Source organism: Rhincodon typus, chromosome 10, assembly GCF_021869965.1.
Source record: "Rhincodon typus isolate 14 chromosome 10, sRhiTyp1.1, whole genome shotgun sequence".
NCBI classification, from domain to species: Eukaryota; Metazoa; Chordata; class Chondrichthyes; order Orectolobiformes; family Rhincodontidae; genus Rhincodon; species Rhincodon typus.
In genome coordinates this window covers 32,005,390-32,029,708 of record NC_063341.1, presented here as the reverse complement: position 1 = coordinate 32,029,708, position 24,319 = coordinate 32,005,390, and the positions used below count along the sequence as shown (strand labels likewise).

General features: G+C 39.4%; 2 protein-coding genes across 4 annotated transcripts in view; one reads left to right on the top strand and one right to left on the bottom strand.

Annotated features, from left to right (window-relative positions):
- The window catches only part of LOC109930343 (mesoderm induction early response protein 1-like), a 55,507-nt gene extending 47,975 nt beyond the window's left edge, over positions 1-7,532 (bottom strand). For 2 of the 3 annotated variants that reach the window (XM_048602423.1, XM_048602424.1), the window contains exons 1-3: positions 7,492-7,532; positions 6,711-6,735; positions 6,131-6,276 (exon numbers count right to left, since the gene is read on the bottom strand). In XM_048602423.1, coding sequence (XP_048458380.1) covers positions 6,131-6,276; positions 6,711-6,735; positions 7,492-7,500 — 180 coding nt within the window. In that variant the 5' untranslated portion in view covers positions 7,501-7,532. Of the gene's footprint in view, positions 1-6,130; positions 6,277-6,683; positions 6,736-7,491 lie in introns of all 3 variants that reach the window. The other variant, XM_048602425.1, reaches the window with a different exon arrangement.
- Positions 7,533-7,819: 287 nt separating this feature from the next.
- dnai4 (dynein axonemal intermediate chain 4) overlaps positions 7,820-24,319 on the top strand; it is a 138,201-nt gene continuing 121,701 nt past the window's right edge. Inside the window, exons 1-4 of the mRNA XM_048602428.1 lie at positions 7,820-7,960; positions 13,437-13,620; positions 18,594-18,775; positions 23,546-23,652. Of these exons, the coding sequence (XP_048458385.1) occupies positions 7,935-7,960; positions 13,437-13,620; positions 18,594-18,775; positions 23,546-23,652 (499 nt within the window). The 5' untranslated portion in view covers positions 7,820-7,934. The remainder of the gene's footprint in view (positions 7,961-13,436; positions 13,621-18,593; positions 18,776-23,545; positions 23,653-24,319) is intronic.

Sequence of the window (24,319 nt, the reverse complement as noted above, 5' to 3'; positions counted from 1 at the left end):
TGTGACCCTCAAAAGGTCATCTGCAGAGTGACAGACAGCCAATAACAAACTATTATCTACTTGACTACAAGTTTAACACTAATGCTACAAGTCATCCTACTTGCAAACGTACAAAACTGACAAGCATCATGAGAACTGGCCATGGAGTCTGTACGATTGGAATGTGGCTATATTCATGTATTCCTACATAACACCACCAAGTCTGTATTTTGGTCATCTGCCAAATGAACAAATTGCTATATTTATGGAAGTATACCTGTATTGCTGACCAAAGTTGTGTGACAGTCATATTCCTATAACTTCATTTTTCAGGATATGTATCAATTGGCAAAAATGCTGGCACCGGTTAGGCCATTCAGCCCTTTGAACCCATTCTGTCATTCAATAAGATTGGACTGATCTGGTATGGTTTCCTGTCTGCCCCCAGTTAGACAAGGGAGTTGAGGGCTATCAAAAAATCTACCTAGATATTGAATACCTTCATAGACACAATCTCTATTAATTTTTGGTGAAGAGAATTCCACAGCTTAATAACCTGAGAGGAAATATTTTTCCTTATTACTGTATTGAAAAAGGTAAAACTATTAGTCTTCAAGTTTATCCTTGCATCTAGGCTCCCCCACAAGAGAAAATATCCTCATGGTGTCTATCCTACCCAGTCTCAAGATCATTTTGTTTCAATAAGATTGGCTCTCATTCTTTTAAACTCCACTGGGTACAAGCCCAGGTTATCCAACCTTATCTTAAAATAACCCTCTTGTCCCAGGAGTTGATTAAAAACTGAATGAAAATGAATTGCTCCTAATGCAATCAAATCATTTTTCAAATAAGGGAAATGAAAAGGGTACATGATACTTCAGATGCACCACTAAGGCCCAGTACAACTGCAGTAAAACTTCACTCCTTTTATATTCTACTTCTCTTACAATATATTCTAACATTCTATTTACCTTTGTAATAACTTGCTGCACCAGCTTACTTACATTTTTAAGGATCATGTACCAGGAGACCCAGAGCCAACTGTATCTCAAAATTCTACAACCTCTTCATTTAAATAGTATTTTGGTTTGTTCTTCTTGCTGAAGTGGACAATTTTACATTTTCCTACATTACATCTGCAAAATTTTAACCTATCTAGATTGCTGTACTGACTCCAGACAGCCTCTTGATGGGTTATTTTCCCATTTACCTTGGTGTCATTAGCAAATTTAGCAACCACACATTCAGCTCCTTCATCCATCTCTTTTGGTATTAATAGTAAATAGGTGAGGGTACAACACTAACCCCTGTATCACTGCACCAGTAACAGCCAGTCAAATCCAAAAAAAGTAATGGGATTTTGGAAAATTATAATCAATGCATCTATACCATTTCGGTAGCTGCTTCTTTTAAGACCCTAGGATGCAGGCTTTCCGGGAAATTGGCCTCCTTTAGGTCTCATTTTTCTCAGCACCTTTCCATGCTAATGGCAACAACTTCAAGTTCACCTCATGATTGGGTGTTGGGGAGTTTTCTAAGCATTCTACAGTGAAACCAAATAGAAAATATTTGTTTAACTCCTCTGCTTTTTCAGCCAAAATCTCAAGAAAATAGTTAGCCCTAGTCAAAGGCTTTTCTGGGATATGTGCTAATCAACAGTAAATTCAAATTGATGATAGCTATAGCTTAGTTGTGAGCAATGCTTAAATGAATCAATGAAATATGGATTTAAATCCTACTTCAGTTGGAGATTCCACTCAGGAATACAGCAGAGTTGCCCTGGCCAACATTTATCCCTCAGTCTACATCACCAAAACAGATTTTTTCCACACTAACTCTGAGACTGTGATCTGCACAATATGGTCACTATCTCCCTTACATTTAAAACAATGGCTACACTTCAAAATAATATTTTCTTTAACTTTTGTGCCGCAGCAAAATGATAAAACAACATCTTTAGCCCAAACTATTGTTCTTCCAACAATATGAAAGTGACAACACAGAATATCAACACAGAAAATATGTCAAGAAATAAGCAGATAACAGAAAAGGATGGGTGCACAGGATTAAGACAATTGCTTTCATTGAGGATAAATGTCAACAAAACTGTCCTATTTGAATTGTTCATTCTTTATTAAAGCTTGTCATTTTATACACTAAGGAACAGAAGCATTTCCTTTATAGTAAGTTATTAGTAACTAACTTCTTACATATTTGCAAACTAATCCATAGATTTCCAAATGGGGGCCCATTTATAGACCAATTAAATTTTCTTCATAAACTTTAATGATATCCCAACCATTCATTTTACCGATCACACAGTAAAAGCACTGAACATCGAGTACTGTTTTAGGATTGACCACTATCTGTAATAGCTTGAATACCTCAATTACATAATTTTTGTAATTATTGTCAAGAATCTATTTGCAACGTAGAGTGGTTCCACTGCATGGATTCAATTCCTGCATTGGCCGAGGTTGCCACGAACAATTCTCCTTTTCAACCTTTAAAAGCATGGTGACTCTCAGGTTAAACCACCATCAGTCATCTATCTCTAAAGACAGCAGCCATATGGTCCAGTAGGACTATGGCAACTTTACCTTTTTTAATTATTCTCTACCTACTGTATTGTATATTCATAAATTCTAGTCAGTACTATGACAATTTGATCATTCATAGAATCCCTGCAGTATGGAAACAGGCCCTTCAGCCCAACAGGTCCACACCGACTCTCACAGCATCCCACCCAGGCCCATCCCCTTACAACTCACCTAATCTACACATCCCTGAACACTACGGGCAATTTAGCATAGCCAATTCGCCTAGCCTGCACATCTTTGGACTGTGGGAGGAAACCGGAACACCTGGAGGAAACCCACGCAGACACGGGGAGAACGTGCAAACTCCACACAGACAGCTGCCCGAGGGTGGAGTTGAACCCGGGTCCCAGGCACTGCGAGGCAGCAGTGCTAACCACTGAGCCACCGTGCCATTATTCCTTCACTTTAGAAATAAAGGTAATGGAGACTTAGATTATTAGTGATTTTCTTTCATTTTATCAATTTTGAATTATAGGTTGGAAATGACTGATGTACTTTGGGATAGCTTGGGTTAAAAAAGGAAAAAACAGAACTAGACAAGCTTTGCTTGAGGCCAGGCCTGGAGGCTAACTGAAGGCTCAGCCCTGATTAAAAGTTTTAACAGACACAATGACCTTCCTGTTAAGGGCAATACGGATAGAAGTTGTCTAACAAGGTCGATACCCGAAGGAGATCCTATATTCTAACAGATGGCAGATTTGAATGGCGACTGCAGCCTTGGAGAGAGTCAAAGAGTTACACAACATGGAAACAGACCCTTCGGTCCAACTCATCCATGTGAAGTACATATTCTAAATTGATCTAGTCTCATTTGTCAGCATTTGGCCCATATCCCTCTAAAACCTTTCTATTCATGTACCCATCCAAATGCCTTTTAAATGGTGTAATTGTACCAGCCTCCACCACTTCCTCTGGCAGCTCATTCTACACATACACCACGCTCTGCGTGAAAAAGTTGTCCCTTAGGTACCTTTTAAATCTTTCCCCTCTCACCTTAAACTTATGCCCTCTAGTTCTGGACTCCCCTACCCTGTGGAAAACACCTTGGTCATTTATCCTATCCATGACCCTCATGGTTTTATAAACCTCTATAAGATCAGCCTTCAACCTCCAATGTTCCAGCGAAAATCATCCCAGCCTATTCATCCTTTCCCTATAGCTCAAACTCTCCAACTCTGGCAACATCCTTGTAAATCTTTTCTGAACCCTTTCAAGTTTAGTAACAACAGCAGGGAGACCAGAACTGAAAGCACTATTTAGGAAGTGGCTTAACCAAAGTCCTGCACACGTAACATGACATCCCAACTCCTATACTCAATGTACCGACCAATAAAGGCAAGCGTACCAAACACCACCTTCACGACCCTGTCTACCTGTGACTCCACTTTCAAGGAACTACGAATCTGCACCCCAAGGTCTCTTTGTTCAAGAACACTCCCCCGGACTCTACCATAAAGCGTGTAAGTTGATAAATCTGTCAAGATGGAACCAGAATTCAAGTTTTTTTGAACCATGTTTTCTGTCAGATGGTTCTGGGCTACTGCTGACACACCAGGTCTGAGAAGGTGGGACAGAAAAGCTCTGTAAGAAGTATTACTGCCTTATGTTTGGGTGAAATGAGAAGGTGACGCCGACCAATGTTTCAGGAAAAACAGCCAAAGAACCCATATTTATACATGTGTACTATGCATAGTGAAGGATATTTAAGTAATCTGGCCAATTTATTTATCCCTCAACTGGGCTTACCTGTCTGTCTTTTGTGAGAATGAAGCTAAAAGCAAATGTTCCGGGTCTAAAGCATAAGCGTGAATCACCTTACCGTGCTGTTTAATTTTCTTAATTTTCTCTATGCTAGTGTTGGAATGTAATTAATAAACTGTTAAGTCTTTTAGGATACAAAGCCTCGTCTGGAAATTAATTATTCACAAAGTCTGGGCGTGGTTATTCAAAAGTCCAGTTAGGAACTATTAGGGAATCTTTGAAGGTTTAACTTTACTGCCTTGTATATACAAACTTAGAAGGGCTGCTTTGGCTTGCCTCCCTGTCATAACCACGTGATCCAGTAATCTTGCAGCTCTGTTTAATTGAGGCTATTGATGTAACTGGTAAACTGATTATTTTATATATGGAAGAAATATGAACAAGGTACTTTTCCAAATTAATATTCATTTAGAGTGAAACTACAGTGTGTCAAGTTCAGACTCTGGCTATGGCTGAACTGACAGCCATTTCCCTGGGAGAATAAAGAAATCCAACAGATGGATGCTCACAATAAGCTAAAATTCCAGGCTGGTTAACTCCAGATCATCCAAATTCACTTACGTTTTTCTAAGGACAATCAATGCAGAAATATGCTATGGAGCACAAAAATCATGGGCAATCCATCATTCAATATGGATATCTAACTTTTGAGAGGAAGTTCAAGCCCTGCAAGAATGGCTAAACATGTGAAAAGTCAAAAGTGCTCCCAACGAGAGACAGAGAAGTTGACACACCATTTTTAAGTTATAGTGTGAAGGGAAAAAATGCTCTTTTTCTCCCAACACTACGTCCAAGCTACTGTTATGTTTGACTGCATCACATTTGCTCAAAGACAGCAGGCCAGGAAGCAAAAGAATAAGAGCTTTTCCAGAGTTATCTTGCAACATTTTTGATTGTCTTTAACTGGGCAAGATCAGACCTTTGTGAAGTGTGAACCTAATGAAAAACAAAGAAAACGTTACCCCCATCTGCTACACTGTTATCATTTTGTTTTGCCTACAAATGTGCTGTCGAAACGGGGTTACATAGGGGTTTCTTTAGTCAGAATATCATGATTTTAATGTACTTGAATATTTATTTCAATTTTTTATGTAGATTCCTGCAATAACAACTCCATGTGATAAAAGAACTATAAATTATAATGCATATCCTGTAAATATTTAAACTGTTATTATAGCAAACAAGAGGTAAAATGAAATTATTTAGAAAAGTGATTTTCCTGTAATTTTCTTCAACTTTAAATGTTAAGAAATTATTTAACTGAATTTACTGACATGCACAGAGTAAGAGCAAACATTTATATTCAAGAGAATAAGTGACAATTTTGACCACCAGGAAAACAGAAAGCAACAACACATGGATTAAAATAATACACTGATCAAACATAACCATAATTTTCAAGTTAAATTTAAATGGTTACTGCTTTTGACTGGAAAGTCAAAGGCCAAAATGTTCAATATAACACAAATTAAATAGATAGGTAAATTACAGAGTTTCCCAAAAGAAAAATAAGATCCCTGAAGTCTGCAAGAGGGGGAAAAAAAAAAGAAAGAAAAAAAAACGCCTGGCTTAGCACCGTAAGGTGACACCATTGTTAAACAAATGATGAGGACACGATTACTTGTCTTATGGTTAAAATTATTTTCCCACTCTTCACATACGTAATATTAGGAGAATTGGGAAAGGAGAAGGTCATTCATTCTATGCATTAAATCTGCACTCTTGCATAATTAGAGGATTAGTAATACACCATATAATTTTAAATAAAGAAACAATTAGTTATCACTTACCCTTGCAAGATCTGCAATTTCAGAGCTGAAACTGTTGTCACCTTCCATCATTTCCTCTTCCTCAAGTGTTCGTTCGTCATCAAAATCATGTACAAGCATATCAACAGATGGATCAAAATCATGGTCTTCCGAGCCTGCTGAACCACCTGTAGAAGGTATATTTTAAAGAGAGAAAGAAATAGATTATGTAACATCTTCACAACTCAGCATAACTACCAATCACCCTCAATACCATTACAGACTTCCTGAATATTTAACAGATTTACAATTTTAGTTTTTGCCTTCTTATCTAGAATTGATTCAGCAAACCATAAGTATATGACTCTGCCAGCTCAGGTAATAGACGGAATTTGCAGTGAATTTAACGTCACCTTGTATGTCATATGCAAAGGCAAACCTGCTTTTGGAAACATGCATTTTTAGGTTTATAGGAATAGAGTTACTTTTTCTGGCACGTTTTTAAAAAAGTCATATATTTTAAGATAATTGTAATTTAGAGCACTATTTCCGTATTGTAACAAGACTAAAATCTTCATAAGTCATAAATACAGACCTTAAAGAAAGTTTGCATTTACTGTACCTGGGCTCGAGCATCCTATGGAAGGCTGTAATTGGAAAAAAGAAACTTAAAAATTCACTATTGAAAACATTTTGAAAAAAACCAAGACTATTTTGCCCACAGCAAAACACAATGCGTTTTATTTCTTAGAGAGAAAACAACACTGGAAACCTTAACAAAATAGCTATCATGTTTTATTTGTATTTATAAATCGCTCCCCTCTCAAAATTGTTTCAAAACAATATAAATATACAAAGGAAAAAGTTTGACGCCTGACTGCGGGTGTAGAGGCGGGGGTGATGGAAAAGTTTGCTTTTTTATGAAGCTAGAGTTTGGCGGAAATTCTAATCAGCCTCTGAGGCACAAAGTTCAGAGAAACTACTGAAACTTCAAAGAAAATTTCATAAGTATTGCATTTTCTAAAGTGGAATTTGTTTCAAGGGAAAAAAAAATGTTCGTCCTTCTTATAAAATAAATTCCTCGAGGAAAAATAGCCAAATAAGGCCTAGCGGATATGGACGGAACTTCAACAGGGGAAGAAAAAGCGCGCCGCGAACCAGACTCCGGCACAGCGCCCAACATTTCCACAACTTAATAATTTTAAGGCAAAGAGGAAAAACGCAGAAAAAGTTTATCACTTGAATGTTTCCTCTTTAAAATTCTATATTTCTTTTTTAAAAATACTTGATTTGAATTCACGATTAATGAAGATAAAGTTTGAGAGCAAACATTAAAAATAAGATTTCAAAATTAACTTTTGATGTTTTGTGAATAGATCAGTCTAGTGACGGGTCCGCCTTACCTCCGCCATTTTCTAACTTCGGGTCGGAGATTGAGGTCATGCCTCGACCCGGATGCACTCAGCGGCCCGCCATCTAACGAGTTCGCTGATTGGATTGGATAATAACCGGCTTCTCACATCTGTAAACTAATATTATCCTGGCCCAGCTTCATCCCTATGCCTATTTGCAAACAGATTTTCTAGTCTGGAGTCAAAATTGTTTTTAAAATGCTTGTTTAAGGTTACAATAAGAGTAAGAGTATTTTCTTTGAAAAGTGACCAATCACATCTCGGTTTCTTACAAGGTCAGGCACTGAGTCGTATCTCCTGGTAACGGCCCTGCCCCTGACAACAGCGCCGTCTCTTAGGAACGGAGCAAGCGGCTTTCAGGACCAGCGGGCACTTTACATCCATCCTGTTTCTACCCGGTCCAGCAAAACTATTGGAGTCACCGGAAAATCACAATGAAGAAACAAGCTGCCTCATTGACGTGAGTTTTGCGAATTTAGTGGCTCTCTTTCTGGAACGTACGGAGAATCTCCTGCTGGGACACCTTTGTTGACTTTCATGATCAGGTTAACCATCTCGGCAGGACACGGCTACTTCACCTAGCGCTACCCAGATACGGACACGTCTCTGATGCGACACAACTGATGCCGAAGCATCAGAGCTGATAAGTTTAGGAACTTTGGAGATTTTTGTTATTTCCTTTCGACCTAGTCGCTAACTCAGCAGGTGGCATTCGTAATGCAGTGATACATAATTAGACACCTCCGACCTTTTAAACATAGAAAATAGATGCAGGAGTAGGCCATTCGGCCCTTCAAGCCTGCATCACCATTCAATACGATCATGGCTGATCATGCAGTGTCAGTATCCCATTCCCACCCACTCCCCATACCCCTTGATCCCTTTAGCCGCAAGGGCCACATCCAGCTCCCTCCTGAATATATCTAATGAACTGGATTTTAGAAGAATGAGGTGGGGATCTCATAGATACACATAAAATCCACATGCGACCGGACAGGCTAGATGCGGGAAGAATGTTCCCAATGTTGGGGAAGTCCAGGACAGAGGGTCACAGTCAAAGAATAAGGGGCAAGCGATTCAGGAATGAGATGAGGAAGAATGTCTTCACTCAGAGTTGTGAACCTGTGGAATTCTCTCCCACAGGAAGCAGATATTTCCATGGTGGGGTCATGGTCCAGAAGGAGTTAAGAGGAGGTATCTGAGAGCTGGCGCTCAGCCTTTGCAACACCCCGGCCTCACTTTCATCTGATCCAATTCTGACTTCTCCCTTCCCCTCCTTGATATCTGTTTCTACTTCTGGGGATAGACTGGCCACTAATATCCATTATAAACCAACTGACTCCCACAGTTAGCTGGACTATACATCCTCGCACCGTGCTTCCTGTAAAGACTCTATTCCATTCTCCCAGTTTGTCTGTTTCCATCACATATGTTCTGATGATGCCAACATTTACAAGGCAGTCTCCGAAATGTCCACCTTCTTCCTCAACCAAGGATACCCCAGCCCGTTGTTGACAGGGCCCTTAACTGGGTTCAACCCATATCCCGCACTTAGACCCTCACACCCTCTCTTCCTTCCCGCAACAGCGATAGGGTTCCCCTTGTCCTTTCCCACCAGCATCCACATCCAGAAAATCTTTAGCCACCATTTCTGCCACATCCAGTGAGATACCACCACCAAACACATATTCCCCTCCCCTCCTTTGTCTGCATTCCGCAGGGACCATTCCCACCAGGACACCCTGGTCTACTCTTTCCCCCACAATCCCACAGCACCTTCCCCTGCAGTTGCTGAAGGTGTAACACTTGCCTATTTACCTCCTCCATCTTCAGTATCCAAGGTCCCAAACATACCTTCCAGTGGATATATTTTACAAATATAAATTACTTGCAAAATGTTTTTCACTACAATCTGGAAAAGTATTGTAGGCATTTAGTGGACTATAAGAAAATATGAGATAGAGAAAACTTTCTTTAGAGCATTATTTTTGGTCAACTTTCCATATAATTTTAAGATGGGTAATTATACCTTTTTTGATCTTTACCTGCACTTCACACAATCAAATCAACTGCATTCGCTGCCAACAATGTGGTCTCTTCTACATTGGGGAAACAAAGTGTAGACTGGGTGACAGCTTTACAGAACACCTATGTTCTGCCTGCAAAAAAAGACCCTGGGCTTCCAGTTGCCTGCTACTTCAATGCATCCCCCAGTTCCCTGGCCAACATCTCTGTCTCAGTCTTGCTGCTGGGCTGGAAGACAACATTTCATTTTCCCCTGGGGGACCCTGCAGCCTTCTGGACTCCATATTGATAATTAATAATGTTAGGGCTTGAACTCTCCTATGTTCTAGCCCCACGTCCACACACCAGGCCTTGTGATCAGATGGTCTACTATTATACACAACCCATTGTTAGCCATAAACAGTCTCCATTGACAGTTATTCACCCTCCTAGCCAGATCATTTTCCATTCCTTTGGCTGTACAACTGTTCTCTCTCTTTAGGCTTTATCCACATTCATTTATTGTTTTCTCCTTACCCCCTCCTCCCACCCAACCTCTGCATAAAAACCAACATTGTCCTAGCTACCATCAGTTCTGAGGAAGGATCACCAGACCCAAAATGTTAACTCTGATTTCTCTTCTTTTCCAGCAATTTCTGTTTTTGTACCTGATTTACAGCATTGCAATCTTTTCAGCTTTTAAAATAAAAAGGTACTTTGTTTACATCCATTCCCACAGACAAGGAACATAATAGGTAAACACAAATCACCCTCTCTAACCCTTCACAGATCATATATCCTCAGCTCAATGCTCTGCTGCATCTTAAGGATGGCCATTGAATGATTTAGCCTATTTTGACACTGAAATAACTCCACAGAGGCCAGTATCCCATCACCATTTATTTCTACATGAAGCACCCTCAACATTGATACAGCTTCTTCAGAGCCAGCTGTCAGAGTGACTAGAAGCTCTGCCACTCCTGTTTATATCTGTCAGTCAGGGCTCCCTGATTGGACCAGATTAACAGCCCCAATCAGGAAGCCCAAATTCTATGAGGTTCACCTGGCTGACCTTGTTACAGTCACTGCAGGCACCTTTTCATCTGCATTTACTTTCAACAGATGTGCAATATTTTGGCTCAAAATGTTGAGATGTTATAAATGTCAGTAGCACATGTAATGTGACTCAATGGCTGACATATAGCCCAGCATGATGATATGTCCATGGATTTTGTAGGACAATTCAAGTGTAAGAATTTTTATGATGTAGCCCTTTGAGAATATGAGTAGATGTATTTTACAGATATAAATTATTTGCAAAATGGTTTTCACTACAAGCTGGACAAGTATTGTAAGCACTCAGTGGACTATAAGAAAATGTAAGGTAGACAAAACTTTGGAGCATTAATTTTGATCAACTTTCCATATAATTTTAAGATAGGTAATTATACATTACTTGATTGGTAAGATCATAAGACATAAGACATAGGAGCAGAAATTAGGCCATTTGGCTCATCCAGTCTGCTCCGCCATTCAATTATGGCTGGTAAGTTCCTCAACCCCATTCTCCCACTTTCTCCCTGTAACCCTTGATCCCCTTGATAATCAAGAACCTATCTATCTCAGTCTTAAATGTGCTCAATGACCTGGCCACCACAGCCTTCTGTGGCAGTGAATTCCATAGATTCACCACTCTCTGGCTGAAGAAGTTTCTCCTTATCTCCATTCTGAAAGGTCTTCCCTTTACTCTAAGGCTGTGCTCTTGGGTCCTAGTCTCTCCTACCAATGGAAGCATCTTCCCAACATCCACTCTGTCCAGGCCATTCAGTATTCTGTAAGTTTCAATTAGATCCCGCCACCCCATCCTTCTAAACTCCAATGAGTATAGTCCCAGAGTCCTCAAATGTTCCTCATGTGTTAAGCTTTCCATTCCTGGGACCATTCTCGTGAACCTCCTCTGAACCCGCTCTAGGGCCAGTACATCCTTCCTGAGATATTGGGCCCAAAACTGCACACAGTACTCCAAATGTGGCCTGACCAGAGCCTTATAAAGCCTCAGTAGTACATCCCTGCTTTTATATTCAAGTCCTTTCAAAACAAATGCTAACATTGCATCTGCCTTCCAGACTACTGACTCAACCTGCAAGTTTACCTTGAGAGAATCCTGGACTAGAACTCCCAAGTCTCTTTGCACTTCAGACCCTGAATATTTTCCCCATTTAGAAAATAGTCCATGCTTTTATTCTTCTTACCAAAGTGCATGACCTCACACTTTCTCACATTGTACTCCATCTGCCACTTCTTTGCCCACTCTCCTAACCTGTCCAAGTCCTTCTGCAGCCTCCCCACCTCCTCAATACTACCTGTCCCTCCACCTATCTTTGTATCATCTGCAAACGTATCCAGAATGGCCAGAATTTCCTTCATCTAGAACATTAATGTATAAAGTGAAAAGTTGTGGTTCCAACACTGACTCGAAAGGAACACCACTTGTCACCGGCTGCCATCCTGAGAAAGACCCTTTTATCCCCACTCTCTGCTTTCTGCCAGACAGCCAATCTTCTATCCATGCTAGCACCTTGCCTCTAACACCATCGGCCCTTATCTTACTCAGCAGCCTCCTGTGCAGCACCTTGTCAAAGGCCTTCTTCCAGTCCAGTTAGATAGCATCTGTTGGCTCTCCTTGGTCTACCCTGCTCGTTACTTCCTCGAAGAATTCTAGCAGATTTGTCAGGCATGACCTCCCCTTGAGGAAAACATGCTGACTTTGCTCTACTTTACCACACACTTCCAAATATTCAGAAATCTCATCCTTTACAATGGACTCCAAAATCTTACCCACGACTGAGGTTAGGCTAATCGGCCTGTAATTTTCCATCTTTTGCCTTACTCCCTTTTTAAACAGCGATGTCACGTTAGCGATTTTCCAGTCCTCTGGGACCCTCCCTGACTCTAGCGATTCCTAAAAGACCACCACTAATGCTCCCACTATCTCTTCAGCTATCTGCTTTAGCACTCTGGGCTGTAGTCCATCTGGTCCAGGTGATTTATCCACCTTCAGGCCAATAAGTTTTACTAGCACCTTTTCCTTGGTGATGGCCACCATACTTAGCTCTGCCCCCTGACTTTCTTGAGGTCATTTTCTTTTAGTTTTTCCTTTAGTTGCTGCAAAGTCCACTGAATGGTTAAAATATCAGTGGCATATAATATCTTATCCTCTTTTGCATTTTATGATTGGTGCCCTTATATACAATAACCACATCCCTCTGCAACATATCCTTCATCAGAATTAATGAACCATAATGCTCTGCAAAGATTATGGACCATTTCTCAGAAAGCATAAAATTCTTTCTCCAGAAATTCTTCCCCATTCAACTACTGCTGTAGACATTCCAAATTTTGCAGCAGTCTGGATATTATACTTCCTCAAATAGTAAGCTCCTAATGGGAGATATTATTCATGCAAGGAACTCACTAAATAAGCATTTATAGACCTGACCCTAGAAGATTCAATGTGGTTAATAGTCTCCCTTTGCAGGAGGTCCATGTGCTGTAATACATTGTTGCTGTCAATTCCTCGGGACATTGTGGTGAACTGGCCTTGAAATGTTCTTGTTGAAGAATATGTGTTACCCTCTGACAAGTTTATACTATGAAAGCTGATCAACGGTAGAAATGTAGATTTTGGCCTGTCAAACCAGCATTGTGCCTGGAGAAAGCATTTTGAGCCTAATAACAGCAATACTTGTGAATATAGTTTTGTCAGTATTGGTGATAATAACGGAAGTAAATGACAAACCAAGGTTATTGCACTATTAATATATCATATTAGAATGGTTTGCTTCAAATGAGTTTTCATATAGTAAATGCTGGTACCAAAAGATTACAGTATGTTTGAAGCTCAAGTAATTTCTGTTTACTTGAAATTGTAGGTCATCCAAAATAGGAGGAAGCATGAAGAAATTTCTTAGTCATCAAAGTGTAGGGAACTTCAGCAGACACAGCCAGAAAAGCTCTTTTAATTTTATGGGGTCAACTAGTCGTCAAAGAGTGAATTTACAAGGAGAGAAGATCCTGGATAAAAACTACATTGCAGGAGGAAAATACCCTGTACAGGTACAGCTTTATGTGGTGAATATCCCAAATTGTTAGAAATGTCAATTTTCAAATTTGTACCTCAAACTTTTTCAATCTTAATTGTGCCATTTGGAAGCTCCTAGTAGGTGCTGAGCATTTTCTTTATCTCCCTGTCACCCCATCATCACTGGAAAGGCAAAAACACTCAATCAAAGAGTGGTGACAATACAGAAGGGCATTATTTGGGCTGTTGTGTCTTTGCTGATTCTCTGAAGCATAATTTACCTAATGCCATCTTGTGGTTTTCTTTCCATAGCCAAGCACTTTATTCATTTTGAGATAATAATCCAATTCCCTCTAAAATGCCTCAATAGAACTTGTTTTTAACACATTCTCAGACTGTACATTCTAGATTCCAATCACTCTACATGAAAAAGTTTTTCCATACATCTCCATTACTTTTGTTAGTTACCTTCAATCTATGCCTGCTTGTTCTTGAGCTTTCCTCCAACGAGAACGAATTTTCTCACTGTACTCTGTCCATATCCTTATGATTTTGGATACCCCTTTTCAATTTAAATCATTTTTCAATTTTATCTTCTTCAAGATAAATTCACCGACTTTCAACAAGCTGTAACCGAAGTTTCTGATCCTGGAGCCATTTGGGAAGGCAATGGCGTAGTGGTATTATTGCTAGGCTATTAATCCAGAGACCCAGGTAATATTCTGGGTACCTCGGTTTGATTCCTGCCAAGACGGATAATAGAATTTGAATACAATTTTAAAAGAAAGTCTGGAATTAAGAGTCTAATGATGACCATGAAACCATTGCCAATTGTTGGAAAATCCCAACTGGTTCACTAACCTCCTTTATTTAGGGAAGGAACCAGCTGTCCATACCTGGTCTAGCCTACATGTGACTCCAGACCCACAGCAATGTGGTTGATTCTTAACTGCCCTCTGGGCAATTAGGGATTCGCAATAAATGCTGGCCTAGCTATTGATGCATACATTAAATTAATGAATAAAAACAATCTATGTTATTCTCATAATATGAATTAATCAATTAATTTGGTCAACATACTAATGTTCACATTTTCCTCAAGTATTTACCCAAAACTGGACTGAATACTGCACGTGAAGAAACCAGAGTATTTTCCATCTTAACATAACCCACTTGCGTTTGTACTTCATGCTGCCAACCTATCCTGACACATTCAATGAATTATGCTTGTACCTGTATATACCCCAGTCTCTGTGTATCTCATAGAGTCATAGAGATTTACAACGCAGAAAAAGGCCCTTTGGCCCATCAAGTCTATGCTATTCAAAAACGAGCACCCAACTGTTCTAATTCCATTTTCCAGCACTTGGCCCATGGCCTTGTATGCTTTGGCATCGCTAGCGCAAATCTAGATCAAATACTTCTTAAATGTTATGAGGAGCATTCCCTTTAAGCTGTATGTGCAGTCACTGCAATGTTCCATATTACGCGATCAGCATTAGCATGGCAATCACAGCATTGACTTGTGGTGGCGGAAGTGGACCTGGGCCCACTTTAGTATTGAGCCTGTTACCCCTGGTGTCACCACTTCCTATCTGCCCAGGTGTCAACCTGTCTCCTCTCCGAAGCTTATGCTTCATTCCCAATCTTGACTAAACCCTATTACTTGGTCTTTCTTGGCATGTACAAGGCCATTCTCACATTCCATTTCCAAATAAGGCCTTTGTGTTAATGGTGTTTCAACCACATTGCATTTCTGTGGAAATTCTGTCTTTTTGCTGCGTCGGCCTCTGAGCGTGCTTATGCAGTTTAACTAACTTTTGACCTGACTACTTTCTTGACTCAAGTAAATGCGAATTAATCTTAAATAATTTACATGATTATTGCTTATGAAGTTATCCATAACTCTTAATCTAATCCTAGCTGGAACTTCAAATGGATTTAAAGGTTAACTCATGTCATACTAAATTTTCTCCCTGACAATGGCAATCACTAATCCATCATTAGGTAGCGAATTCCTATACCCATGTGAAGAACCCAATAGGTTTTCACTAAAAAATTTGTCATTTTTGTGTGTGCACGTATGCATGAGTGGATGTTGTAAATGCATTTTGGGTGTGGATTAATAAATATTTATTCTTTTTTAAAAAGTTATGAAAAATCCTCTCATTGCTTGTTCAGCGTTGAAAAACTTTGGCTGGGATCTTCCATTAAGCAGTTTAAGTTTAGTGTTGGGTGCAGAATTGGAAGTCACTACCGCTCAGGGCAGATTGGTTTTTCTTGCACAATTGCATGATTCTCAGTTCATTACAAATATATGAGCATGCAGAATGGTGAATCTTGTGGAATAGGTCTTGACCCCAATAGGACCTAATGAGTTCACCATTTTTGATACGTAGCTGGACACTTACTTCAAGAATGAAGGATTGGGCAGCCTGTGGTGTTTGCCCTATCCTCTTCAGAAATGTCCCTGACCAGACAGAGAGTAGCCCATGGTTCAGCAACATGTTGCTGTAGGTTCTCCTTGAGGCGATCCAGGAAAAGCTGGTGCTCCTGTTCCTCAGCAATGGCAGCAGGGGCACAGAGGTGAACTTGGCTGCAGCACAGCAAAAGGGTGAATGATCTTTTGTGCTACACAAGGCTGAGTAACACTGTCATTTTACTACAAACTGATATTCACAGGGGTATCCCTCAGTCTAACTGTACAAATGCAGAGTCTATTGAACATCATGTCGGATAGAAGGATTGAATGTGGGATCCTTTACCAATTTTTGATATGTGCACTGAATAAGTGACAACATGCTGTCAATTTTCTGCCAGTTGCAGGACAGTGCCATTGCTAATCCCTTAACTGGGGAAGGATCAGCAGCTGTCATGGGTGTCCGTGTTCAAGAATTGCTCATGCACCGATTGAGATGATACTCAATCATATTTTCTCTGTCTGCAAGAAAAGAATGCCCACTACAGGAGTTGGCATTCCCAGACCAGTAGCAGGGTGTCAGATTTTCAAAGCCCCTCTTACCTCTGCTCCACCATTTCCAGTGCCACCAACATTTTTGATGATGGCCTCTTCAAACCTTCAGAGAATGAACTGATTTGACATTCACTAGCACCACTCATTAGCATTGTTCACCTTGGTGGGTGCAAACTCTACATTCATCCCCATGGTATTGTCATTCCTCTTCCATTATCCAGGAATCTTTCCTCACTTCCACTGATCTCAGCTTTGTTTTCTTGGCATTCCTACATTCCCGTTGAGCCCCTAACTGTGAATGTATCAAAGCTGTTTGTAAGTCTGACCCCTCTCATTCTTCAGGCCACTTGCACCCTGCCTTTCACCATGAAATCTTCCAATATTTCCCATTACTCTACAACAACTATCCTGTAACATCCAACTCTCTCCTTTTGCTGTTACTACACCCTCTGCTGCCCAGTGTCCTTATTTATACCCTCAGGACTAAAACTTCAATGGCACTGATCATATCCTTTATACCAAATTCCCTTTGAAGCAGCTGCCTAGCCATCTCCTCCACTGCTCCACATACAATAAAGACATTCTGCCATGTCTACTCTTCCACACTTCCCCAGACAATGCCCATTTATTGCCAGATAGTGTCCAAGCCTTCCCCAAATTTGTGTGATCTGGATCAATTTCAGTGTTTTGGCTCATGATGAGTAAGTCTAGGACCTGACTATTCAAGAATTCAATTAGGAGGGATAGGAAGCTAGGAAAATATGGAGGGGCAGCTTTGCTAGTGCAATCTACTTTTTTTAAAATTCAAGAAAATATAGTGATAGAAATAACTGAGCAATTATACTGTTTATGAATTTAAATTAGATTGCATAGAGGAGTGTTGTCCTTCGTTTCAAGAAATTGCATCTTTATGAAGTCTGGAGAACCTTAATGACTGTTGCAGTTAGAAGTTTGACAAATTAAAGAATGCACTGTATCAAAAATATGTTGAATTTATCATAAATGAAAATATTTTCCCTAATTAATGCAATTAGTCGCTTCATTGCCCTTACATATCCATTTTGTTTCCTTATATCACTTCTCCTACCTACCTCCATCTAACGTTGTAAATGTTACCAGGAGGCAGGAAGAAAAATATTGGTGAAATTAAAATAAACGTTATCACTGAAAAGAATTATTTGCAGTTTAATTTTGTTTGTATGACTGAACACTCCATGTAGCTTCATATAAAGCACTGAACATGAAAAGTTTATTTAGTGAGTCAACTTTAATTTTTCCACAAATCATTTATAAACTGGCTTGAACCATTTTATTTCACTTAGTTAATCAGCTGAGGCAAAATTCAGCAAGCTTTTGCTTTAACACCACAGACATTTGAACAAAACTCCACTGTTACTTACCTACACTTACAGCTCCATTATTTGTTTGTGGCTATTGCTTTCCACAAGTCATTTCTTTCAAAGTATACAGAATTCCACAGAGAAGTTTTTTTTTAAATAAAGCTAAAACCAGGGAGATGTGAAAGCACTGATGTAAGAAGCAGCAATGTGTCATTCCTGTCCCTCTATTGCTTATCGAACACTGTAGTAGTCTGGCTAGTGCTTTTCAGAGAAAAAGTATAACTTAGTGGCTCAGTGGACCCATATACTGCCAAATTTAATACTTGATCATATCAATCAGAAAAGTTTCAGCAACCTCAGCTGAATTAACTGGCCTTGGTCAGGAAGCATACAGATGAATTTAGAATGATTGTGCATAGCAGATCTTGACTGTTATTCAGTGACTTCCATTTAAACAGCGTACCATCATTGATGTTGATTTTAGTGGCGCACTTGTATGGTTCCTAGGAACTGCAGTCAAGTACAGATTAGCTCCTTTAGGAAAGGAGAGAACAAAGGAAATAAATTAAACACAAAATACAGTTGAAAACTATATTAGATTTCCATGTTAATTTTTTTTATTGATTTTTGACATTTGTGATCATATGAAACTGATAGTGTTCAAATGATACTAGTGTATATCTGTCATTTCTAGGTGTTCGATGAGACTGGAAAAGATGTGACTCCTCACCCCCTTGTTGTATTTGACACTGCTTTTACACAAAGCAGGCAAAGTAAAATTTTCACTTCTCAGGACTTACTCTCATCTGACCATATCGTCAGTGGTACGATGTACCAGACAATTGCGAATGCTAGTTTTGCTGGACCTTTTACCAGGTAACATTCTCATTCTGCCTTAATGTACATCTTAATTTTTAATATATAGTTGTGTAATGTTTTAGCACATAACCTAGTTTAGAAATAAGTTTATAAGGTTATAAGGACTATTTGGAGCCATCTTATTCCAAGTAGGTGTGAAAGTGCCAGTCATTTTGCGCATATTGAATGAATCTCACTCCATGTGTCATGACTAAAATATCACAGTATTGTAGCAGCGCTTGCTGCAGAAGTTGTGATGAAGAGCAAGTTTATTAAACTGTGCCATGATCTGGAAATCTATGAAAGGTGATAGATTCTAACCCAGAAGGCCAAACAGATGCTAAGTGGCATAGATTTTCTTTCTGCAGAGAGTTTACAACTATACCAATACAACTGTCTCTCTCCAAGATCCAGCTGATCCCCCTTTATATGTCCAGACTTCAATTAATAATCATCACTTGTTTCTCTTCTAACCTTAGCTACTTGCTATAATAACAGATTTCCCTCTTAAATATTTTTTAATGAGCAAACTATCCTTGAAAATAAGAATGACAAGAAAAAGAAACAAAATAATTATCTTCTGTATCTTACATTATAATGCAACCGATGTTCCATGTTAAATTAGAGAGGAGATGATGGCATAGTGGTAATGTGATTGGATGAGTAATCCAGAGACCTGGGCTGGAGGGGGTTTAGGGTTAGTCTCTCAGATTCAAAGATTCCAGATTCAGACACAGGTTCAAATCCCACCATGGTAGACAGTGGAATTTGAATTCAATAAAATCTGGAATTAGAAGTCTAACGATGACCATGAAACGATTGGAGTAAAAAAGCCGTCTGATCGACTAATAGGGAAACAAATCTGTCTTTCTTACCTGGTTTAGGCACATTTGACTCCATGTGATCGACTCTCAGCTGCCCTCTGAAATAGCCTAGCAAGCCATTCAGTCGTATCAAACATTAAAATGTCTCAAAGGAACAAAACTAGATAGACCACCTAGCCTCAAAAATGATGTTGGAAAACTAAGCCCTCTCTACCTTGCAAAGTGCTCCTTAATAATATCTGGGGCTAGTGTCAAAATTGGAGAGCTGTCTCACAGACAAGTAACAGCCTGAAATAATCACTCATGGAATCATACTTTACACACAGTGTCTCAGACAGCACCATCACCATCTCTGGGTATGTTCGCACCAGCTGGACAGAATTAGCTAAGGTATGGCACGGTAGTGTACAGATGGGAGGGAGTTGCCCAGAGTATCCTCGAAAGTTGCTCCATATCCTATGAAATCTTAAGGCATCAAGCCAGACAGATGCATCTGTCCATGCCAGCATGAATAGGAGTGAGCATGCGCAGTCCTTGTGGAGAGGAAGTTGTATCTTCACAATGAAGCTATGTTTCATTGTTTTGTGGCGCACTATGACAATAATAAATGGCATTGAGTATGAACAGATCTATCAACTCAAGACTATGCATCCATGAGGCACTGTGAGCTATCAGCAGCAGTAGAAGTTTACTCAAGTAACGTCTGCAACCTCATGACCCCAATTTACTGTTACCATCAAGCTAGGGATTCAGCCTTGGTTCAATGTAGAGTGCAAGAGGGCATGCAGGAACAGTACCAGGCATACGTAAAAATGTGGTGCCAACCTGGTGAAACTACAACATTTATGTGTCAAATAGCACAAGCAGCAAGTGATATACAGGGTTAAATTATTTTACAACTGGCAGATCAGGTCTAAGCTCTGCAGGCCTACCACATCCAGTCATGAATCACAGTGGACAATTAAACAACTTACTGGAATAGGAGGCTCCACAAGTATCTCTAACCTCCATGATAGAAGTCTCTAGCACATCAGTGTAAAAGATAAAAATTGAAGTAATTGCAACAATCTTCAGCCGTAAGTATCAAGTGAATGATCTATCTCAGCCTCCTTCAGAGGCCCCCAGTACCATAGATTGTGGTCTTCTGCAAATTTGATTAACTCCACATGATATCAAGAAATCAGAAAAAACTAGCATCTAAGTTCAGTGGATAATAGAGAAGGCAAATAGAATGCCGGTCTTTATTTCATGGGAATGGAGTATAAAAGTAGGGGAGTCTTGCCAAAACTATATAAGGTGCTAGTCAGATCACAGGTGGAATACTGTGAACAGGAAGATATACTTGAACTGGAAGCAGTCTGGAGAAGGTTATCTAAGCTGAAGCCAGGCATGGAGGGACTTTCCTATGAGAAGAGGTTGAGTAGATTAGGCCTGTACTCATTGGAATATAGAAGATTGAGAGGCAACCTTACTGAAATGTACAAGATCTTAGAGGATTTGAATGGATAGATGCAGAAAGATTGTTTCCCTTTGTGCGAGAGTCTAAGACCAGAGGACGTAATCTCAGAATAAGGGTTGCTTGTTTAAGATGATGGGGAGTTTCTTCTCTCAGAGGGTTGTGAATCTGTGGAATTTTTTGCCGCAGGGCTGGATCATTGAGTATATTCAAGGCTGATTTTAAATTAATAAGGGAATTAAGGGTAATGGGATAAAAAGCAAGAAAGTGAAGCTGAAGATTATCAGATCAACGATGATCTCATTGAATGGTGGAAAGGCTTGAGGGGCTTAATGACCTACTCCTGTTCCTTTGTAGTTCTCTTCATAGCTGAAAACTTCCAGCCTAGGACATAATTCTGGCGAATCTCCTTTGCACCTACTCTAGTCCAATCACATCCTTCCTATAGTATACAGACCAGAACTACGTACAGTACTGTAGCTGTGGCCTAACTAATGTTTTAAGCAATTCCATCAAGACTTCCCAGTTCTTGTATTTATGCCTTGACTAATAAAGGGAAGTATTTCCATAGTCTTCTTAACTACTCTATCTAACTGCCCTGTTGCCTTCAAGGATCTATGTACAAGGACATCAAGGTGCAACTGATCTTTCGTACTACTCAGGTTCCTGTTATTTATCATGTACTCCTTGCCTTGTTAGTTCTCTCAAAATGCATCACTTTACACTTTATAAATCGTGAAATACTGGAGTCACTAAAATAGGCACGACAATTATCACAGGTGATTTTAATTTGCATGTTGACTGGTCAAATCAAATAAGGAAGGGTGACATGGAAGACGAATTTCTAAAGTGTATCAGAGATTTCTTCTTGGAGCACTATGTTGCAGAACCTACCCAAGAAAAGGTTATTTTAGATTGAGCAACCTAAGGTTGTATTAAGAGATCTCATAGTTAAGGATCCTCTAGGGGATAGTGATCACAACATAATAGAATTTCAAATTTAGTTTGAAGGAGAGCAACTCAGGTCTCAAACCAAAGTTCTCAAACCAAAGTCCTCAACATAAATAAGTGCAATCACAAAGGTATGAAGAAATGGTTTTCCAAAAGCAGGCTGGGGATATAGACTAAGGCGAAAGTGAGTCGATGAGCAGTGGCAGACATTTAAGCATATATTTCATACTGTTTGGCGAAAATTTATTCCAGTCAAAAAGGAGGACTCAATGAGAAGATTGAACCATCATTAGTAAAGGTGGTCAAGGAAAGTATCTAATCAAAAAGCAATGCGTACAAAATGACAAAAACTAGTGGTAGGACAAAAGATTGGGAGTTTTTTTAGGAAGCAGTAGCAGATTACTAAAAAGAGGGAGAAAATGGACTTTGTAAGTGAAATGACAAGGAATATAAAAACAAACAGCAGGAGCTTCTATGAGTATAAAAAAAAAGAAAGTATTTAAAGTAAATGTGAGTCCCTTACAGGATGCAACTGTGGAATTGATAATGGTGAACATGGAAATGGTAGATAAGTTAATATTTTCCATCAATCTTCATGTTGGAGAACACTATAAACATCCCAAATGTAACAGGTAAATCAGGTACTGGTGGGAGAAAAGTAACAGTCTCTATCATATGGGACAGAATATTTGACCAACTAATTCACCTAAAGGCAGACAAGTTGCTTGGACCAGATGCCCTACATCCGGGGGTTAAAAGGACATGCTGCAGAGATGGCAGAAGCATTGTTTAAAATATTCGAGAACTCACTGGATGCCAGGATGGTTCAAGTATATTGAAAAATTGCTAATATGATGTCCCTGTTCAAGAAGGGAGGGGATCAGGAAACAAGAAACTATAGACCAGTTAGTTTAACATCTGTCATTGGGGAAATGCTACAGTCCATTATTTAGGAAGAAATAGAAGGACATTTAGAAATGCTTAAATGCAATCAAAATGAGTCATGGTTTTGTGAAAGGGAAACCATCTTTGACAAATTTGCAATAGCTCTTTGAAGATATAGCAAGCAATGTTCATAAAGGAGAATCAGTAGATGTAGTGTATTTGAATTTTCAGAACACATTCGATAAAGTGCCATATAAATGGATGTTACACAATATAGGAATTCTTTTTTCCTTTTCACATTTGCATTTTGCCCCCCAGGATTTCCTACCCTTCGTTTTCATAACATTACATTTTTTTTTTAGAAATGTTAAAGTGTTTTAGCAATAATTTAATTTAGTTTCTTCCTAAACATTTAAATTCGGTTTTTCCTATTTCTCTGCAACTCTTTAATCCGGTGTGTGCAGAACTCCTCTATAATGTTCATCTTTAACCCCATTGTTCACAGCAGCTCATTCACAACTAGGAGAGACAAATTTAATTAAAAATGCAAGGATAAAAACTACTTACTTGAGTAGTTCATAATAGTCAGTATGAGGTTAAGATTAAAGTTTTCTTGTGGCGATACTGTGATTCATGTTTTAATAAAAGTTTATTTTCTCCTGTATACTCCAGGTCCACCTATGAAAGTGGTGGTATCTCTCGATCAAGTCGTAACTTTTCCGATTCATTGGAAGATATTGGAGAATCTGGTGTTCAACATGAAATTCCAGGTTTACAATGTAAGATTTATGGCCTCATGTCATAACTGAATATTCTATGCAGTGTTTTTTTTAATACATGTATGAAATATATGTAATATTTTAGTATTTAAATCACTATCAGAACAGCTGGGAAGTGTTGATACAGCTGATACAGCTGAAAGATAGGTATTTTTTCTGTCAATATCAAGTCATTAGCCTCCCTGTTCCTGAATCAGAGTTCATCATAATGACTTTTAGTAAGATGAAAAAAAATATACTGGCCATTATTAAGTCCCTGAACGAGATTGGCTGGGATGTCAATTAATGAAAACTAAGGCTGAAATTTCCTAGGCCCTTGGGACAGGCTGGGAGGTGAGAAGCCTGTCAAAGTGGCAGCTTGGATGCCTACTGGGAGGTCTGTGAATCCTCTCAAATGGCTAATTAATAAACATATCCTGACCCCGTGGGCACTTCATCTGTGAAAGAAGGGCCTTCTACCAGGTAGGAGGGCCCCAATTTAAACCTATCGACCTCCTAGTGGATACTTAGAGATAGTGGAGACTTCATTTTGCGTGTTCTAGAATAATGTCCATCCTTGAGACAGAGGCAGTGCCTTAGAAACCTTCCCTCCCAACACACACACGCACACACGCATGCACATGCACACACACTCCGGACTACTGTAGCTTGTCTTCCTGGCTGTGTC